The sequence below is a fragment of the Antechinus flavipes genome, chromosome 3 (genome assembly GCF_016432865.1).
Source record: "Antechinus flavipes isolate AdamAnt ecotype Samford, QLD, Australia chromosome 3, AdamAnt_v2, whole genome shotgun sequence".
Taxonomy (NCBI): Eukaryota; Metazoa; Chordata; class Mammalia; order Dasyuromorphia; family Dasyuridae; genus Antechinus; species Antechinus flavipes.
The window spans coordinates 361,127,637-361,147,951 of record NC_067400.1 but is presented as its reverse complement, the minus strand read 5'-3'; the positions used below and the strand labels follow the sequence as shown (position 1 = coordinate 361,147,951).

Sequence of the window (20,315 nt, the reverse complement as noted above, 5' to 3'; positions counted from 1 at the left end):
AAAGCTACTCCTAAGACCAAAATTCTTTAAAGCTTTGGAAATTGTCTTTCAAGTTTTCCACTGGCCTAAGTTTTGTTCATATTAAATATGTATACTGCTATCATGGTTCTAGATCTGAACCCTGATTGGACATAGTTCCAGAGGGTTAGCAGGTGGCATAAATTCCTACTTCCACTGCTTATATATTTGCAAAAGAGCTACAAATACTACTTTGAAAATCTCAGACTAGGCACAAAGGCTAATTTGCTGTAATTGTAGGAAGGCCAACAGTTTTTTGGAACAGGTCATTAGATAGGCACAGAAAGATTGCCAAGAATCACTGTACAAACCTTCCAACAAAACAGTCATTATTAGAATGCTAACTGAATGCAATATGTTTCTCAGTATAAAGTTAATTTAAAAAGAACTAAGTTCCAAAGAGCTAAGTTCTAAAGCAAAAGACTTAATATTTTATCCTATTATAAATATCTCATTAATATGAGCGGATTCCTAAGTATGTAATTAAATCTAATCTAACCTCTAACACATCATTTTAAATCTAACAAAACTTTTAAGGGCATTTTCTTGTAAAAGATATGTCTGCTTGTTCTGAACACAGAATGAATACCCTAACACCCCAGAATGCTAGATTTCTTAATTTTTGTGCAATTTAAGTAATAGAGCAGTCCATAGTTATTCCACAAAATTGCCATGCTTTTATGGAATGAAAACAGCAGAGTGCATTTAGTAAAACTACTATTTAAAACTTAATTTCTAGATTAAGAATAAAGCTGACAAATTTAACCCCCAATAGTAATTTTATTTGTAAAATGTGAACAAAACTATTAAATTGTAAATCATTAGAACTATTTAAAACTTTAACTATACCACCAAACTGAAATTATACTAAGGAATCAGAAGAGGGTTAAAGTTCCAGCTCTACCACTTACTATCTGCTTGTTTATTTAACCTCATTCAGTTTGTTCTTCTGTAAAACAGGGAATAATAACTACTTATAATAGGTTACTGTAAAAATCAAATTAAATATGTGAAAATGCTCTGAAATCTTTAAATGAGTATAAAATATTATTTCAGTAAAAAATAATTATGTGCCACTTGATTTCCCTTCTTTTCTGATACATTTCTTACAACAAAATAATTGTTTTAATTTATGTATACATACGATGGTAGGCACTATATGATCTCCAAAAACATGGTATAGAACATATCAATTGAAATGATTCGAGATTAGTTAAAATGATCTTTCATTTGCCAGAATTTTAGAACTAAATTTTTAAAAATAGAAAACTTCATCACCCCAGGAAAATCAAACTTTAATGTAATGTTTTTATATATTTTCCATCTTGTTCTTGATTTCTATAAATATTATTTTAGTGCTGTTATACTGTCCAAAAGAGAAATGGGAAAATGGAGAGTGTATTAATGCTATTAAACAAAAATAACTAATAAATTCTGATCTAATAGTAGCCAGATATTGTTCTGATTCTCATAATTCAAATCTGAAAAAAAAAAAAAGCAGATTGTTAAGGCACACTGAAAATCTGAGTGACAGCAATAAAATGTGAGAATGTGGAGACAAATACAATCTGTGAGCATAATTAAAGAAATTAATTAAGCCACATTTTCAATTGTGAAAAATGGCTGAGAGGTTTAAAAAAAGGGAAAGGGAGAATGTTAAAAAAAAAAAAAAAAAGGATTTTTTTTTTTTTACTCACCTTACAATAGCACTTTCACGTTCTATTGCTCAAAAGTTTTGGATTTCCTAAACTAACAACGGTAACTAAGATCATCAGGTGGTTTTTCTTTGTTGTTTACCAACGACACAGCTTTCTTCCTGGTCTTTCATAACTTAATTATGAATATAATCACTTAACTAACTTCGTCCCTGCCTCCATCCAAAACTTCTGAAATTAAGTGTGTAGTTTTAAAGCATTCTGAAATTCTAGGTGATGGAAAGCTTTCCCCAATACCTATTCATTAGCTACTGGATGAGGATATGTAGTCTACATCACCACAGCGGTTTAGCTTGGAAATGACATTTCCTCTGACCCATCCAGCTGGGAGAATGAAGGTGGAGGGTAAAAGCGGAAGGTAATATCGAAGTGGAGGCGAGAGATGAAGGTAGAAAAGAACCCCATAACACCACTACTCCCCCTTCTCCCCTCCCCCGCCCTGGTTGTCTCAGAAAGCCAGGCCAAGGCACACGGACCTGACCCGGAGCATTTCTCGGCAGGAAAAGGACGAAGAGCTGCAAGAGGCTGGGAATATCTGTCTAAGATCAAGTATATTTGAGCAAGAAGGGAAGGAGAAAATTAGGGGAGTTAGACCGTGGGGAAGGGAAGGGGACTAGGGGGACATGGGGAAGGGGAATAGAGAGGAGAGAAGAGAAAGCTACCTCGGTGTCTCTCAACGTTAGAAGGGAAGTGAGGCTGAGGATAGAAGGGGGAGGTCAAGTTGGCCTCGGGGGAACGTGGGGGAGTGACGAAGGGACCGGGGTGAAGGCGGGACCCTCCGCGACCCGGCCGTCACGGGCAGTGAGCCCGGGAATGGACCCTGGGAGGCTGGGGAGGGCTTGGCAAGTGAAGGAACCAGGGATAGTGAGGTTGGGGGGTGGGGAGGGAGATTGCCGCGGCCTGGGACGCCCCCTTCACCTGCCACGAAGACCACGAAGACTGCTCCACTCTGCTTGGCCGCCGCGATGGCGGCCGGGATCGCGCCCTGGAACCACAGCATCGTCCCGCTCGGGCCCGGACGGACGGACGGTCAGATGGACAGAAGCCCGGCAGCCGTCGCTATCGCCCCCGCGTCGCCCGCTCTGTTTCACCGCAGCCGCCGGGCAGGCCGGCAACCAGGGCCCCCGCCCCCTGACACACAACACACGCACACACAACTCCCCCCCTACACACATACACACACACGAACACACTCCCTTCAGCCGTCCCTCAGGGCGCGCGCACGGCGTGTCACGGGCACGGCTCTCCCGTCTCCGGGTCTCGTCCCAGTCAGTAGAACCCGTCGGGGGCTCCGGTAGAGTGAAAGAGGCCCCAGAGTACGTATTGCGTGACGCGAAGACACGTACAGGCGCGCGCGTGCCCGTCGAGACCGGGGCCGAGGGAGCGGAGGTAGGAAACTGGAAAGGATGACTAACCGCTCGCACGCGCCGACTCGTTCCCCCACTTCCCCTAAGGGATCACGGGAATTGTAGTTTTGAGAGGGGCTCCGCCCATGTTGAAATGAGTCAGGGGTAACTGTGATTTCATCAGCTCAGATTTGTCTCGCTATAAAAGCACCCCGGGCCTGAAGCGGAATTAGAATGACGCGGAAGAGAAGGAAAGCGGCCTCCCTCATTGTCAGAAGCAGGTGGCTTCTGCCGGGTCTGCCTGCCGGTCCTCTGGGAGGCCTCCCTCACAGAGCTCTGTCCTCTCTGGACCTCACAACCTCCATCTGCCTAGACTAGGAGCATGGCGTTCTGGCAAAGAAGGAGAGCCTGGCCTCTCTCGGTCCCTCCGAAGGGCCTTGAGAAAGGAGGCAGAGGCCGTCGGTCACCACCATGGGAAGGGGGACAGGGGAAGCAGGAGACACAGGGCCCCCCGCCTACCCTCAGGGAGCTCCTGGTCCGGTTGCGGGGTGAGGGGGAGGAGAGAGACTGACTTTGATGGATCTGTGATGTCATCAATGTGGATAGTCCCTCGGACGGAGTAGATCGCGACCCATCCAAACCTCATCCTCTGCTGCCCTGGTTCATGACTCCCAGAAATGCTCTTCGGGGGAACACCCCCCACCCTCACTCCCCCGCAAATGCTGGTGCTCTTCCTTTCAGCCATTGGAACTCTCCTCTGTCCATCTATCCTTCCTGGCTCTTGTTACATTGATGCATTGATGCCTGTCCTTTCCAGGCATATATGTTTTCAAGCTATTTCTTGCTTTTAAGTCACTTGTGGTGATATGCTACACAGTTTTCACCCTCAGTGTCACTTGATTGCTGTCCTGAGTAACTCACCATCTGATTTTTCAGTGACTGATTTCTAATGTAGGAGGAATATTAGTGTTCAAAAAATGAGGTGTGATTTTGTGTTTTGTTTTAAGGAGAAACTTGTGAATCATTAAAACCTCAGTTCATTTTCCCAAATGCAATATAACCTTATTTTCTCTTCCTACACAATTTTGAGCTGGTTTGTTGTTCATCTTACCTCCAAGTTTTGCACACACATATAAACTTACACACAAACGATCCACATGAACTAGCTCTGTGGGCTGTCCATTTAACTACAATTATATAAGTCTTAATCTACTTGTTTTTTCCTATTTACTTGATATAAATTGCACAATGGGATCCGCAAACAAAAACATTTGGAAACCTCATCTTTAGAGAACCCCTCCATGACATCCTCTTAAAAACATAATTCAACCTGCTTCCTGCCTTGAATGAAGTCAATAATGAGAAGATGGATGAAGTTATCTTTATTGTTCCATGTTTCAAGGAGTTGTTTTTTGTTTTTGTTTTTGTTTTTTTTATGATTTTGACATATGAATGGAAGATACCTTGTTAGAGGAAAGCTTTTAAGAATAAAATTTCCTTAATTGTATTATAGTTGACAAAAAAAAAAAAAATATGTCCACCAGGATCTAAGCTTACTAGATTTGAATTCATTAAAAAAAATTTTAAAGCAACTTTAGTTGTTTTTTATACCAGTTACTTTTCCCTAACTGTACCACCCCCACTGAATTCTTCTTTACAACTAAAGAAAGCATGTAAGCAAAACCAACAGACCCAAAAAATCATGTCTGATAAAATATATTACAATCTTCATAGTCCTCTACCTCTCTTACTGAAAGAAGGAAGGGGCATTTGATCATCAGTCTGAGGCTGAAGTTAATCATTAAAATTAACCACAGTTCTATTGTCTTTTCATATTTTTTAATTGAATAAATAAAGCATTATTAAGTACTTTTGTAACTATAAAGATGTTTGTTGCATGCTGCAATTTGTGAAAATCTACCTCTTGGAATACAGAAAACATCATAAAAAGAAAGATTTTAGGTTAACAAAAGATAATGTCTCAAGAAGTATTTAAACCTAGCTCTATCTGTTTCTAATAAGTGCTTTACAGTTATCACATTTGATCCTTACAACCATTCAAAGTCGTTTAACAGATGAGGAAACTGAGATAAATGTTAAATTATTTGCTCTTGGTCACATGGTTATGCCATTAACATAACAAATCATAAGTTGTTATTAGAGCTTAATACCATGGCTTATTGTACAATACTCAATGTAATCATACAATCCAGTATTTTCTAGGACACTATTGATTTTAAGAAAAATATATTTTCATTAAGCTATGCAAAAGGAAAAATTCTTTGTCAGATCACATGTTCTAATTTTTGTTTTTTCTAATTTGATAACTATATTTTAGGCACTGAGTTGTTTTCCTGGTACAAGTGATTTTTTTTTCCTCGATCAGTCTTGCTTTCACCTCTTTCCCCTTATGAAGTACACGTAGGTGGAATGGGTAAGTACAAAGGTGTAATGAGTAGAATATTAAACTTGAACTTACAGTATTTTTAAAAAATTTTCTCTTAGACTCTAACTATGGGTAAGCCATTCTGTTTCTCAAGATGCATTTTCAACATTTTTTCAAATCAGAATCCTAATGCTTATATGTACCTACCTCATAGGCTAGCTGGGGAAGTACTACTCATGCCTTAAAGTGATATATAAATTACTTATTATATATTATGGAACAGGGATATAGTACACAGCTATAAAATAATTTTTCTTGTCTGGAACCATTTGTGGGGTTTGACCCATGACTTTTATCAGGTATAAACTACTGCACTTATGCAAACTTTTTAAAAAAGATTTTTAAAGCTTATAACTGTTAATACCAAAGTCATTTCCTCTGAACTACATTCCCTTCCATTGACTCCATCTTTAAAACTAAAAACAAAAAAAATAAAATAAAAATAAAAATAAAAACAAACCTAAAAGCAAAACCCAGACATATAACATATCTGGTAGTTGATACCACAATCCACATCCATAGTCCCTTACCTTTCAATTGAAAGGATTGTGTTTCATAATCGGTCCTCTAAAACTGAAGTAATTAACCAGATTATAATGTCTTTTCATGTTTTTATTCACCTTATTGAATGAATAAATAAAAATATTTATGGAATACTTATTATGTGCAAAGCACTATGCTGAAAGCTAGGGATACAAATAACGCAATCCCTGCCCTTTAGGAGCTCTCACTCTAGGGGAGAAAACACATGGAAGGTTTTCAGGGCAATTCACATGGAAAGGTCTTATGATTCATAGGATACGCAGCAAAACAAATAGAACCTCCTCCTCTTCAATATCACTTTCACTGATAAAATCAGTTTCTGATGTTGAACAATATTTTCAATTTCAAGAATTTTGGTGACAAGAACTTTTCTTTTCCAGGTCTTCCATAGATGTGGCTGTAACATCAGCAGAACAGAAGTTTTGATGGCTCTCCTGATTCTACTTTCTACTTGATCATTAGTCTATACAAATTTTCCCAATTTTCTCTGAATTCTTCATATTTATCTTTGCTTATAGTCTAATGGATAGTTGTGGTGAGCTTTTTCTTCTCAAAACACAGCCAGGTGATAAAAGTTCAGATCTTTTATTATCTTCAATATAGCCCGGTTAGCTTAGAGGCCTATCTCTCTGCTTGGTTCCAAGAGCTCTCTCCAAATGTCTTTAAATCCAAAGGTCTGGTCCTTCAGCCTCTGCCTCTGCTTTCTTCAGCCTCCAGCCAGCTCCAGTCTTCATGTCATTCAGGTGAAATCTCGACTTGTAGCATCTTCCTCTGAAGAACTCCTCGACTGGCCCATTGAAGCTCTATTTATGCTCAAGAGAGGGATTGTGGGTTTTCTCCCATAGTGCTCTCTGGCCCAAAGAGCTTCAAGGGAGGTGTGAACTCATTGAACTCCAATGAGTAAAGGTGTGAACACAAGCCTTGTATTAATTAGTTCTACTTAGTACCTTGTTTCAGGTTCTGCCCAAAACATCTTGTAAGATTAGATCAACTCTAATTAGTTAGCAGTTAGTAAGGATTCCAACATTTCCCCCTTTCTTTTGTTAGATGAAAACACCAAAGGAAATAGGAAATCTAATCAGATTAGTGGGTTTCTGAAGGGGTACACATAAATCCATCAATATGGGCCAGAACTTTGTAACCGATATACATGGTATACATAAATCCATCAATATGGGAGGCATTATACATAATTTACATAAGCACATAGCAATATAACACAGGCTAATAGTAATGTAACAACATGAATCAACCTGAAGATTTACACATGTCCATAAGTCCTAGAAATAGTCCATAAGCAATCCATTGTCCATTAGTTCATGTGCCAGGAATCTAATAATTCCTGTAAGCTCTGAAGTACTGCAAAAAGTCTCATCAACAATTTTTCATCTCAGGGAACCCAATGATTCTTGCTGGTTTTTCAAGAACTAAAACAGTTTCATCCTTGTCAGCTATTTGATTCTTTCTCCATCTGTGGAAATATAAGCAGATCCTCTTCCCCAAGCAGTTAACCTAATTCCCTTCTATTTACCAAATTTGGGATTTGGTAATCCTCATTACCTCATCATTTGGTAATTACATTGGAGTTGTTTGCATTGGATATTGTCTTGTTGTCTTAAAAGGCCTGTATTCTTCCCAACTGTAATCCTGATTGCTTTTCTGTTGGTTGATGACATCAGAGTTCTGAATTTCTAAAGTCTCTCTGGGTGTAACCTCAGCTGCTATCATGCCCCACCTGTCCTTTGATTGATACTTTGGAGCTGGGCCCTGCCTCTCCTTCCTCTGGGTCAATATACATTTAGAGGCCCAATGAAAGCCTCGGTTACATTTTGGACATGGGGTTTTGGGTTTTCTCTCACCCTGTCTTCTCACTCTATCTCCATTTCTACATTGAGCTCTCAAATGTCCAACTTTTCCACAAAGAAAACATCGACGAGTTTCTCTAGAATTCCTCTGCCAAGAAGGACCTTGTCTTTCCATGTTCATCATAGTTTGGGCATAATAAGCATTTATGTCCACTGTGGCACAGCGTCTTATGATCTCTTCTAAAGGAGCATTTTTGTCTAGCCCCCATATAATTCTCTTGCAAATCTCATTGGCATTTTCCTTAGCCAAATGTCTAGTCATTATTTCTGTGGCTGCATTATCTCCAATGGTTCTTATTACAGCTGTTTGTAAATGTCCCACAAAATCTGCAAAAGGTTCATTGGGACCTTGCTCTATTTTTGTGAAAGCATTATTTCCATCTTTCTGTCCAGGGAGAGAATTCCAAGCTTTTATTGCAGCCTTAGAAATTTGCTCATATACTGTTATGGGATAATAAATCTGTTCTGAACTCTCTGCATACTGGCCTTGACCAGCTAGTTGGTCAAAAGTGATTTGTCCTGTTTGCCTATTGTGTTGGGCTTGAATCCTACATAATTCATGAAACTCTGAAAGCCACAATAAATTTTGTCCTGGTTCAAGACATGTTTTAGCGATGGATTTCCAGTCATTCGGGGTTAAGATTTCATAAGACAAATTATCCAGTAACATCTTCACATAAGATGATGTAGCCCCATAAAGAGTGCAACCCTTTTTCAAATCTTTAATTTTTCCCAAATTAAAAGGAGTATATTTTCTCTCTTTTTGACCTGAGGAGTTGAGCTCTTCAATCACAGGATATGCATTTATAAAATCAGATATATGTTCTCCTTCATTTTTTGCTTTAATTAATGCTTTTTAAAATCTTGTCAAATTCTGCTTTACAGGAGAAGCTGACTGTGTTTCTATCTCTCCCCCTCCCCCTTGTTCCACCCATGAAGGGTTAATTGCGGGGGGAGGGTCATGAGATGTGGAATCACCTAATTCCTCCTGCTGTGAAGTATCATACTTAGAATTGTAATTAACTCCATTCTCATCTGATTCGTCCTCCTTTTCACCTAGTAAAGTTGGCACTTTTTCCTCCTGTACTTTCCTTTTCATCATTCTATCACTTAAATAACTTCTTATAGCCAATTGTATCACATTATATGTATTAATTATTGAGTTAGGCCCATTTTTATCATAGAATTGACAAAGATCTTCTCCAACCAATTTCCATTCATTTAGATCTAATTCCTTATCAAGAGAGAAACAAGGACATATGTCCTTTACAGTTTGTAAAAGTTCAGTGATTTGCTGTAAACTTATAATTAAACCTTGGCTTTCCATAACTTTGACAATGCTCTCTAAACATTTTCCTTGAACAGAAACAGGCTGTTTTCTAAATATCTGTCCCATCTTAGCTGAAATTCTGCTTTAACTCTTCTAACAAAATTTCTTTGTTGCACTCACCCTAATTTCTGGGTTGAAGAGTCTTTTCCACTGGATCAGGATTAGAGGCTTTTCCACTTGAATCAGGTTCGGAGCTTTTCCACTGAAATCCACTGAGGGGGTCTGTCAGCCCCACGTTGGGCGCCAAAATGTGGTGAGCTTTTTCTTCTCAAAACACAGCCAGGTGATAAAAGTTCAGATCTTTTATTATCTTCAATATAGCCCGGTTAGCTTAGAGGCCTATCTCTCTGCTTGGTTCCAAGAGCTCTCTCCAAATGTCTTTAAATCCAAAGGTCTGGTCCTTCAGCCTCTGCCTCTGCTTTCTTCAGCCTCCAGCCAGCTCCAGTCTTCATGTCATTCAGGTGAAATCTCGACTTGTAGCGTCTTCCTCTGAAGAACTCCTCGACTGGCCCATTGAAGCTCTATTTATGCTCAAGAGAGGGATTGTGGGTTTTCTCCCATAGTGCTCTCTGGCCCAAAGAGCTTCAAGGGAGGTGTGAACTCATTGAACTCCAATGAGTAAAGGTGTGAACACAAGCCTTGTATTAATTAGTTCTACTTAGTACCTTGTTTCAGGTTCTGCCCAAAACATCTTGTAAGATTAGATCAACTCTAATTAGTTAGCAGTTAGTAAGGATTCCAACAGATAGTGAATGCCATTATATTCACATACCAAAATTTGTTTAACTATCCTCCATAGGCACCCACTTTGTTTCTAGTTTTCACTTCCACAGAAAGTGATGCTTTTGAATATTTTTTGATACATATATATTTCATCCAGACTTGAGAAGTAAAGAAAAGATTGAAAACAGATATGAATACTGAGGTAATCTAATATAGTAGGAAGAACACTAATCTTGCAATTAGAACACCTGGTAATAATTGCTGCTGCAGATAATGATTACCTATGTCATCTTGGTTAAGTCCTCATTTTTCTCACCTAAATAATGAGAGGATTGGAAGCAGTTCTGAGGTCCCTTCCAGCTCATGCTGGATCCTATGTATCTGAATGCAGGAGCTGCTGGATCACAGGTTACAATTGTTAGTACTGATCATTTCCAAAGATCAGTTTCTAGCCATGTTTTTATGACAGCTACTTTTCCTGAGAGAAAACAAAATCAATGTACAAACTTGCTTTCTAAATAATTTTACATAATTGTTTTGTAATCAAGGAAGGGAAAACACTTTATGGTTAATTGTCTTTGAGAAGAATTTTTCTACTAAGAGCTGAGGCTTTTCATGAAATGGCCTGAACCTAAAATTTGCTTCATTAAGCTGCTATTCATTCCATAGCTATTGGCTAAAGACTGAATAGTCTTGATGGAATAAGCTGAATAATTTAACTTATTCTACATTAATTAAATTCCTCTTGGAATAATGTGATCATTTAACAGTTTTCTAGGATAACATCATCTTTGTAAGGATAAGAAGCTGACACATTCCAAAATTTCTTCCTCATTAGGAGTTTACACTAGTTAGCAGACTACATTCCAATCTGGTTTCTAATATTTTATATTTTTGCTAGATGGCATAAGAGTGCGGGGCTTGGGTCAGGAAGACTCATCTTCATGAGTTCAAATCTGGCTTCAGGACTATGTGTGTAACTGGGCAAGTCACTTAACTTTTTTTTTCCAGTTACCAAGGGAGTGAAATAAGGCTGTGCTTGCTCCCATGAATTTTAGCATATTTGTCAGCTGCTGCCAGTGAGGACAAACATGGCTTCAAAGTCAGTTACCACATTAAAAGTAAAATTTTTCAATTTGAAAGAAGCTATTAGCCAACACTAAAATAGAGGAAATGTTGGTCCATGATTTTCTTTTTTGGCAGATGACCATTTATTGCATCCTCTAAAGCTGAGAAGCAAGCAATCTCTGCTGCTTTTTGGTCTAACAACACCAAGAAAACACAGGTGCTGTATCAGCCAGCACTACACCATCTATGTGTGGAACCATCGTTTATAGCAAATGGAGAAGTTCTGAATGATGGGTAGAAGTTCGCTTGCTTTGGCACTGTAGGGGCATGTCTAAGGATGTGCACACTGAAAATGAAGTCGATGCATGCATTGTCAGGACTGGCTCAGGTTTGGGAAACACTCTGAAGGAAAATATGGGAAAAAGGGGTCATTAGTCTGGGCTATCCAACTGGAGGTCTACAGAGGCTTTGTGATAACTCTTTGTTGTAGGCCTGTGAAACCAGAACAGTATTCTAGCGCCATGTCAAAAAAATGAATCACTTACATTTGAGTTGTCTTAGGAAAATCCTGAAGATCACTTTGGCAAGATAAGGTACCAGGAATGGAAGTTTTTCACAAACTAAACTACCAAGCATTCCAACTCTACCATAGCTCCGTTGGGACGGCCACATTGTTCGAATGCCAAATGTATGCTTGCCAAAAAGACCATTTTATGGAGAACTCACACAGGGCAAGCACTCACAAGGTGGTCAGAAAAAGTGATACAAGGATACTCTCAAAGTCTCTCTTAAGAAACTGGAAATTGATTGTATAAAATAGGAGACACTGGCATGGGACCACCCAGATGGAGTGCTCTCGTCAGAAAAAAGGTGCCATTCTCTATGAGTAAAGAATTAAAGTAGCTCAAAAGAGACGCATGATATGCAAATTTAGAGAGTCCACCCCAGAGATTTACAGGGACTATTTGTATCTGACCTGTGGCAGAGCATTTCAAGCTCGTCTTGGTCTAATCAGCCACAAGTGGATACTGATTTGGATACCGGATGGCAACTGACTCTAACATAGTCATGTCTTTTGGTCTTTTTTGAGAATGTAGGACAATGAACATCCAACTGACCATAAATTAGCAACAGATTGCATTGCAATAGGATTCCCAACATTTTGTGTTTTCTCAAAAAGGTTTCCAATTGATACATTTAACAACTGAGGTATAATTCTGGTTATAGAAACATTATTTTCTTATTTAGTCCCTTTTGGTAGCTTGTTTTCTTAACTTGATTTTTTTATTTTAAATGAAATTTTTCAATCTCCAAAACCCCTAAACTCTTCTAAATGAATTATGGATTTGCATTCTACCATTGAAATAGCTATATGACTATGGATAAATCATCTAGCTTTTCTGGGCCAAAGTTTATCATCTGTGTAATGAAAAAGTCATAATTTGTATTCCTTTACCGAAAGCAAACATACAGCCCTATTAATGTCTTCTAAGGATTAAAATTGCCAACAATAAAAAAGAAAATTTGAGAAGTAAAAAAGCTCCCTTTTATGTCTTTTTCTTTTTTTTCCTTCACTTTGATCCAATAAGGAAAGATAAAACATCTTGAGTATATTGTCATAGGGACTTCACAAGAGATATGAGATGAATATAATATAACCAAATGTATTAAATTGTTCAAGGGCTAGGACTATCAAGTAAAAAACCCTTGATGGTATTTGAATTAACTTTGTTAGCTTTGTTTTAAGAATTCATAATTGCATCAGGCAAGACAAACCCAAGAAGTATATGAACATAATTACAAAACACAATAAAGCCAGATCTAAACAACTGGAATTGTTCTTGGGGGGACTGAGCCATTATAATAAAAAAGACAATTCTCCCTAAATTAATTTACTTATTCAGTGCCATGTAAAACTACCAAAAAAATATTTCATAGAGCTGGAAAAAGTAATAAAATTTATCTGGAAAAACAAGAGGCCAAAAATATTAAGGGAATTATTTTTTTAAAAATGTATCAGCTCTCAAAATGTATAAAACAGTAATCATCAAAACAATCAGGTCCTGGCTAAGAAATAGAGTGGTGTTGGTATGGATTGGATGTACTATATGATAGTAAATGACCACAATAATCTAAAGTTTGATAAACCCAAAGATCCAAACTTTTGGGACAAGGCCTTGCTATTTGACAAAAATTGCTAAGAAAACTGGACAACAATTTGGCAGAAAGTAGGTATAAACTAACATCTCACACCAGATACCAAGATAAGGTCAAAATAGGTACATAATTTAGACATAAAAGGGAAAAACCATAAGCAAATAAGGAGAGCATGAAATAGTTTGCCTGTCAGACCTATGGATGAGGGAAGAATTTATGATCAAATGAGATAGAGAGCATTACAAGATACAAAATGGATAATTTTGATTACATTAAATTAAAAAGGTTTTGCACAAATAAAATCAATGTAGCCAAGATTAAAAAGAAAGCAGAATGTTAGGGGAAAACTATAGCAGATGTCTCTTAATAAAGGCCTCATTTCCCAAATATAGAGAGAATGGAGTTAAATTTATAAGAAAACAAGTCAAAAGATATGAACAGTTTTTAGATGAAATCAGAAATCAATTATTGATTGGAAAAAATGCAAATTACAACAATTTTGAGGTACCACCCCATATCTATCAGATAGGCTAATATCATAGAAAGGAAAACAATAAATATTGGAGGGGATATGGGAAAATTGGAACACTACTTCAGTTTTACTGGAGTTATGAACTGATCTAACCACTTTGGAAAACAATTTGAAACTATGTCCAAAATGCTATAAAATTATGTACTTTTCCAGAATTTCCAATTCATGGGCATGGTTAAACAAATTGTGGTATATAATAGTCATGGAATACTATTGTGCTATAAAAAATGACAAACAGGATTGTTTTAGAAAAAAGCTGTAAGGACTTACAGGAACTGATATAAAGTGAAGTAAGCAAAACTAGGAGAAAATTGTATACAGTAATAGTGATATTAAATGATGAATGACTTAGTTTTTCTCAGTGATACAGTGATCCAAGACTATTCTGAAGGACCATAATGAAAAATGCTATCCTCCTCAGAGAAAGAATGATGGAATCTGAAAGCAGATCTAAGCATACCGTTTTCCACTTTATTTTGTGTGTGTGTGTGTGTGTGTGTGTGTGTGTGTGTGTTTCTTTTACAATGTGACTATTGGGGTGGAGAGAAAAAGAATATATTATTGCCAGCATATTATCTTAAACATATAGGACAGTTTCTGATTAAATAAAGAGAAGTAGCAATAGACCATGGGAAAAAGATATATTTGAAAATGGATCCTGATAATTAAAAGTTATACTGATAAGAACTATGCTAATGCATACTAATGATATCATAACGTGAGTAAACAACAGCAAAGATATACTTTCAACTAATTACTAAGTGACATCTGAGGATTGAGAAGAAACAACACCTTGTGTAATCAGGAAATATTTTACCTGGTACATATAAAGTCCTTAGACCAGAAGGGAAGCCATTTAGGGTGCATAATGCAGCAAATGCACTCTCTATAGATCTTTGCCCGATCTAGCTAAGCTCAACATTAATTTTTATATATTCATAAGTTTAAAACTCTGTTTATCTGAAACCCTCTTGGCCACAGCAGAAGAGATGATTTCTCAAGCTTCAGGGAAACATTTTAGTTCAGGGGGCAGAATGGGCTGAATCACTGTATACCTCCTTCTCCATGCTCCATCCTCTCCCTCTAACCAACACTATCATCTTGGAATTTTGATAAACAATAACAGATGCAAAATATCTGCAACTGTCAAATGACATAGAAGAGGAAGGAGAAACACATATATTTATGTTTATATATGCAAACATACGTTTAAGTAAATATTATATATTTAGGGGAGTGAGAGGCTGGGGGGATACGACTTATTGAATGTAAGGTATACTAGCTGGCCTATACCATATAAGAACTTAGAGCCAAGTTGTTGATTGTACAACAAATTTATTCCATAGTTTTAAGCTAGCTTAAATAAAAATGCAAGCTTAATAAACCACTTATCTAACACAGGGACTCTCCAGATGACTCTCTGCTGATGCACAGGAGCTAACAGTTGGGACAATTCCTATCCTTTTACCCTATCTTTCGGTTGGCTTTGATGCATTGTTCTGGCATTGTCTTCTCAATAGTAGAACTGGACTCTTCAGTGCTTCAATTTCATGCCCATCTTGAATTTCCACTCAATAATTCTATTTCTGGTTCTAGTTTAAGAGATTTCCGTAAGGTAAAGGGACTCACATGTACAAAAATGTTTGTGGCAGCCCCTTTTTGTAGTGACAAGAAACTGGACCGTGAATGAATACCTATCAGTTGGAGAATGGCTGAATAAGTTATGTTATATGAATATTATGGAATATTATTATTCTATAAGAAATGATCAGCAGGATGATTTCAGAGAGACCTGGAGGGACTTGCATGAACTGATGCTAAATGAAACAAGCAGAACCAGGAGATCATTATATACTTCAACAACGATACTGTGTGATGATCAATTCTGATGGACGTGGCTCTTTTCAACAATAAGATGATTCAACAATGGAACAGTTCCAATTGTTCAGTGATGAAGAGAGTCATCTACACCCAGAGAGAGGACTGTGGGAATTGAGTGTGGACCACTCTTTCTTTCTTTCTTTTTTTTTTTTTTTGCTCTTTTTGTTGTTGTTTGCTTGCATTTTGTTTTCTTTTTTCATTTTTTTCCCTTTTTGATCTGATTTTTCTTGTGCAGATAATTGTATAAATATGTATACATATATTGGATTTAACATATATTTTAACATGTTTAACATATATTGGATTACTTGCCACCTAGGGGAAGGAGTGAAGGAAGAGTGGGGAAAATTTGTAACACAGGGTTTTGCAAGGGTCAATGTTGAAAAATTATCCGTGCATATGTTTTTTTTTTGTGCATATGTTTTGAAAATAAAAAGCTTTAATAAAAATTAAAAAAAGAGATCTCCACGGAAAATAGGGAAAGTAAAAGGACTCTCATATGAATAAGGTATGGAACAGGTAATCTATGAAGATAATGGAATGTTAAGCCATAAAAGTATTATAAAATGATTACAATAGAATCCAGTAATTCATCATTATTCATTTTAGTTGAGAGGTTAATATTTAGACTTTGCAAATAGTTCCTTTGGAAAGAATTTTTTTTTTACATTTTGCCTCCACTATATATAGTCAAATGGAATCTTTCTGATGGTCTTTCTCTGTGAAGGCAACTCTATTTTTGGCTGGTCTCCCTCTTCAGCTGTGACCAATATCATCACTCTAGGAGCTTTTACTGGTGCTCAGGGAGAAAGATGCTAACTACCTTTTGAGGTCTCACAAGGCCCGGTAGTGACCCGTCCAGCAGGTCATCAAAGTGTGAGTCCTGAGGCTGGCATTTGTCTGTGAGGCTAGGCCTGAAAAGGGATGGGGTTAGAAATGAGGAGGGAGACAAGTTGAGGTGGAACAAAGTCTCCGTTTAATGAGTGAAGAGGGTCTAGTTAAATACATTTCTGAATGGGGGGTTGCAATGTAAAGAATGTCACACCAGATGTGTGGCAGACATCCTGGAGCCTAATCGTTATCTTTCACCTGGGCTGATAGGGCCAATTTCCTGGGACACACATCATCTTGTCTCAGGAGTTTAGGATGTATAGTTTGTTTACGATAAGGTTGTAGCTTCAGAATTTATGTGCAGGCGATTACATTCTTCTTTAGCTCTTTGATTCCAAGGACATGGTCTCTGGCACGGTAGCACAGAAAAAATGACACAAGCCCTGAAGGTGCACTTTTGGAGGCTTGGACTTATCTAGGAAGCTATTGCCTCAAGATTTGCATCTAGGTGGAGAGGAGGAAGAAAGGAATAATTATTTATTAAGCCCTTATTATGTGCTAAGTGCTTTATAAATTTTATATCCTTTGAGCCTCATAACAAGCCTGTGAGGTGGGTGCTATTATTATACTCATTTTATAGTTGAGAAGACTGAGGCAAGCAGAAGCTAAGAGATTAGGGTCACATAGCTAGGCTGGAGCTGAATTTGTTCCTTCTGATCTAGACCCAGGATACTCTATTGCCCCTACAACAAATACATCTTTCACCTTTTCTCCAAGAGTGCTCCAATGTCTTTAACTTAAAGGCTGGAGGGAAGATGAGATCTAGGGGTCAGGGACAGGGTGTGGTGAAGCTTACTTTGAATTGTTAAATTTTCAGTGTATTTTGTACCTTAGAAATCGGCAAAGCCTATGGAAATTGGCAAACACCACACTCAGGGTTTGATTTATTGGTTTTGTTGGCTCTCTAAACCAGAAAGTGATGGAAAAAATATTAATCATGTTGATTAAACTTTAAAGTGTGTTTACATTCTTTTCTCAGAAATCCAGTGGGCAGGGACGACCCATTTAGTAGGTTACTGCAGAGGTTTGGATTCACAAGCAATTAAAAGAATTTTTTTTTTTGTCATCACATAGTATGAATCCTTGAGAATTCATGGATACCAGAAAGCTCTTAAAGGATATCTGTGATGGCTCTAAAATGGGGAAATTGGGAAGGGAGGAAGTAAGAAGGAGTTTGCATCACACTTGCCCAGAAGCAGATCCATCTCAAATTTCCATAATCTTGTCTGCAATCCAGCTGAGCATGCTTCAGAGGTGGGGGGAAGACTACATTTAGATAAATCTAGGCATCCTTATGTTAATCCATAATTCCAATGGCCATGACTTAAAGAATGGTCTGGAATCAGCAGTCTGGCATAGTTGGCTAGATATCTAATCAGCATGTGTTCACAGAAGGCTATGTCACCTACGGGAAACCCCTGATAGCCTCATAGATTGCTCACTCGTGTAATAATATTTGGTGAATGCTGGAAAGTATCTGAACTTCTTGAGAAGTGGTTTTGATTATTTGAAAAGAGCACGGGAATGGGGTTTGGAATAGATTAGGAGGAACTAGGGGTGCAGGGGGGACATTTCTGATCCCAAGATTAGCTAAAAAGAAAAGGAGTGATTCTCTAACCTTGGGTAGGAAGCATAGAAGTCTTATGGACTGAGCTATCTGCTGTCTGGAAGAACATTTCCCCGAGAAATACAGAGGATTAAAATCAAGCTCATTAGTGACATGCTATTGCTCAACTGTGAAAGGCTAGGTAATCAAGAAGTATTAAAGGTTTACTATGTGCACTGTGCTGGGCACTTGGGATCCAAAGGCAAATGTAAGATGGTCTTCATCCTGTGTGGGGTGGATGCTAGACCCCTTACCCAAAGTGACTACTCAGAGGCATCTTCAGATACAAGGAGAAAACATTTATTTGGTCCTTGCAAGGAGAGGCCCCAAGCTCTCCAGCTGAGCATGTCCAGAGCCTTTCAGCTTCCATCTCCCAGCAGGATGTGTGGCCCCAAGGCCAGAAACAGGGAATCAATTATATAACAAAAGACTTGGGTTCATTGGATGGACTGAAAAGGAAGTAACCATTGACCAATGATCAGCAAGGCTGTCTATTTCCTGTGGGTCATTTAACTTCCTGAAGCTTAGATCTAGGGTCTGACCCTGTTGTGCCACAGTTCCCTTTTAATGTCCTGACCCAGTTTCTAAAATCTTGCTGGGGCCTCCAAAATGTAATGCTGGAGAAACTGAGCAAGACAGAAATTGAACAATTTAATACTTTATTAAATGGTCTAGGCGCAGAGATCTTCCGAACTATGGCCCGCGGGCCAGATGCAGCAGCTAAGGACGGTTATCCCCCTCACCCAGGGCTATGAAGTTTCTTTATTTAAAGGCCCACAAAATAAAGTTTTTGTTTTTACTATAATCCGACTCTCCAACAGTCTGAGGGACAGTGAACTGACCCCCTATTTAAAAAGTTTGAGGACTCCTGGTCTAGGGTCTGAGCCACTCCATCTCAAAGATTTCTTGAGAAAGCTTCTCCTGCTTCTATTAAGACCCCCTTCTTTTTCATCTGTTTGAAGATTTCTCACCCCAATATATACATCTTCCATTAGGGCATCTCTGTGACCTGGGCCTTCAGGCTGGTCCCTCTTCAGTACTAACTGTAATCTGCCTTCTACCATTTAGAACCAACCCTCGAACATCAGTGGAAGCTTTCAGGAAATGCTTTAGCTACTCCTGAATTTGGCTAAATCTTGAATTATCCTTATGACAGAATATTGCTACTTAAAGCAATGAGCAGGAACCAGAGATCCCGATTCCACCAACTCCCACTATCTGTCTTGGAAACCCAGTCATCACAGACCAACAGATTGGCATCTGGCAGCCATAGAACTACAGCACTGTGGAAGACCGGGGCCTCAGGGCCATTGTCCCATCATTCCCATCTCCAGCAGTCCAGACCCAGAGTCATTTCGGACAAAAGGACAAAGGTCTCATCTTCTGGAGCTGCTTCAGGCTGAGAAGGGGTGTAGAGCCAGCTCTACCCAATGGGGTCTGGACTGAAAAGGGGAGACAAGTGATTTGTAGGCAGTGGGAGTAGTGTCTGGTGCTGAATGTCAGAATCAGGTCTCAGGGGATTTCAGGTTGACAAAGTGGTTGGAATATCATGACTCGAAGTCTGGAAGAAGCAACTCTCACAAATATATTAAAACTCAAGGACTAAATATGAGCAAAAGAAAAATAAGCAAAAGTAGAATTAGTATGGAGGTTACTGGGAACAGTAGCCAGGAATCTCACCCAGAGGAAGACTGAGGGGAAGACTAACATGAATGTGTCTCATCCAAACAGCTTTTCCTAGAATACCAAAGAACATTTTCTCCAAATTCCTGCTTTTGTTTCAGGGCCAATGGGTGGAACATTGTGACCTTCAGTGAGTATGATTTTCTTTAGCAAAAATTCTAGAGCCTTTGCAGTCTTATAAGAGAAGGCTTTTACCCAATTAGTACAGGTGTTAACAAAAACCAAAAGCAGTTTCAAGCCCCTGCGGGGGGCATATATATAAAATCCATCTGCCAATCCTCCCCTAAGTATGTACCCCTCCTCCAGATAGATCTTTTTTTTAACAGTCCATTCAGAATTTACTTGCCTGAGACGATGAGGGAATGCAGGAGTCAGGAGTTGGAGAATTAAAGGTGCCATGGTCAGGGGCAAACACGCTACAGCAGGGGTAGCTGAATCTGCAAGCCTTTTTCCCTTGGCCTGACGTGAATTCCCCTTCCTTTATGAAACATAACAAAAACCTCTCTAGGTC

At 38.5% G+C, this 20,315-nt stretch overlaps 1 protein-coding gene and 1 long non-coding RNA gene across 2 annotated transcripts in view; one reads left to right on the top strand and one right to left on the bottom strand.

Annotated features, from left to right (window-relative positions):
- The window catches only part of UBXN4 (UBX domain protein 4), a 40,159-nt gene extending 36,547 nt beyond the window's left edge, over positions 1–3,612 (bottom strand). The window contains exon 1 of the mRNA XM_051985801.1: positions 2,652–3,612. Within this exon, the coding sequence (XP_051841761.1) occupies positions 2,652–2,733 (82 nt within the window). The 5' untranslated portion in view covers positions 2,734–3,612. The remainder of the gene's footprint in view (positions 1–2,651) is intronic.
- The window catches only part of LOC127554361 (uncharacterized), a 245,347-nt gene that overhangs the window by 179,315 nt on the left and 45,717 nt on the right, over positions 1–20,315 (top strand). The window lies entirely within an intron of this gene.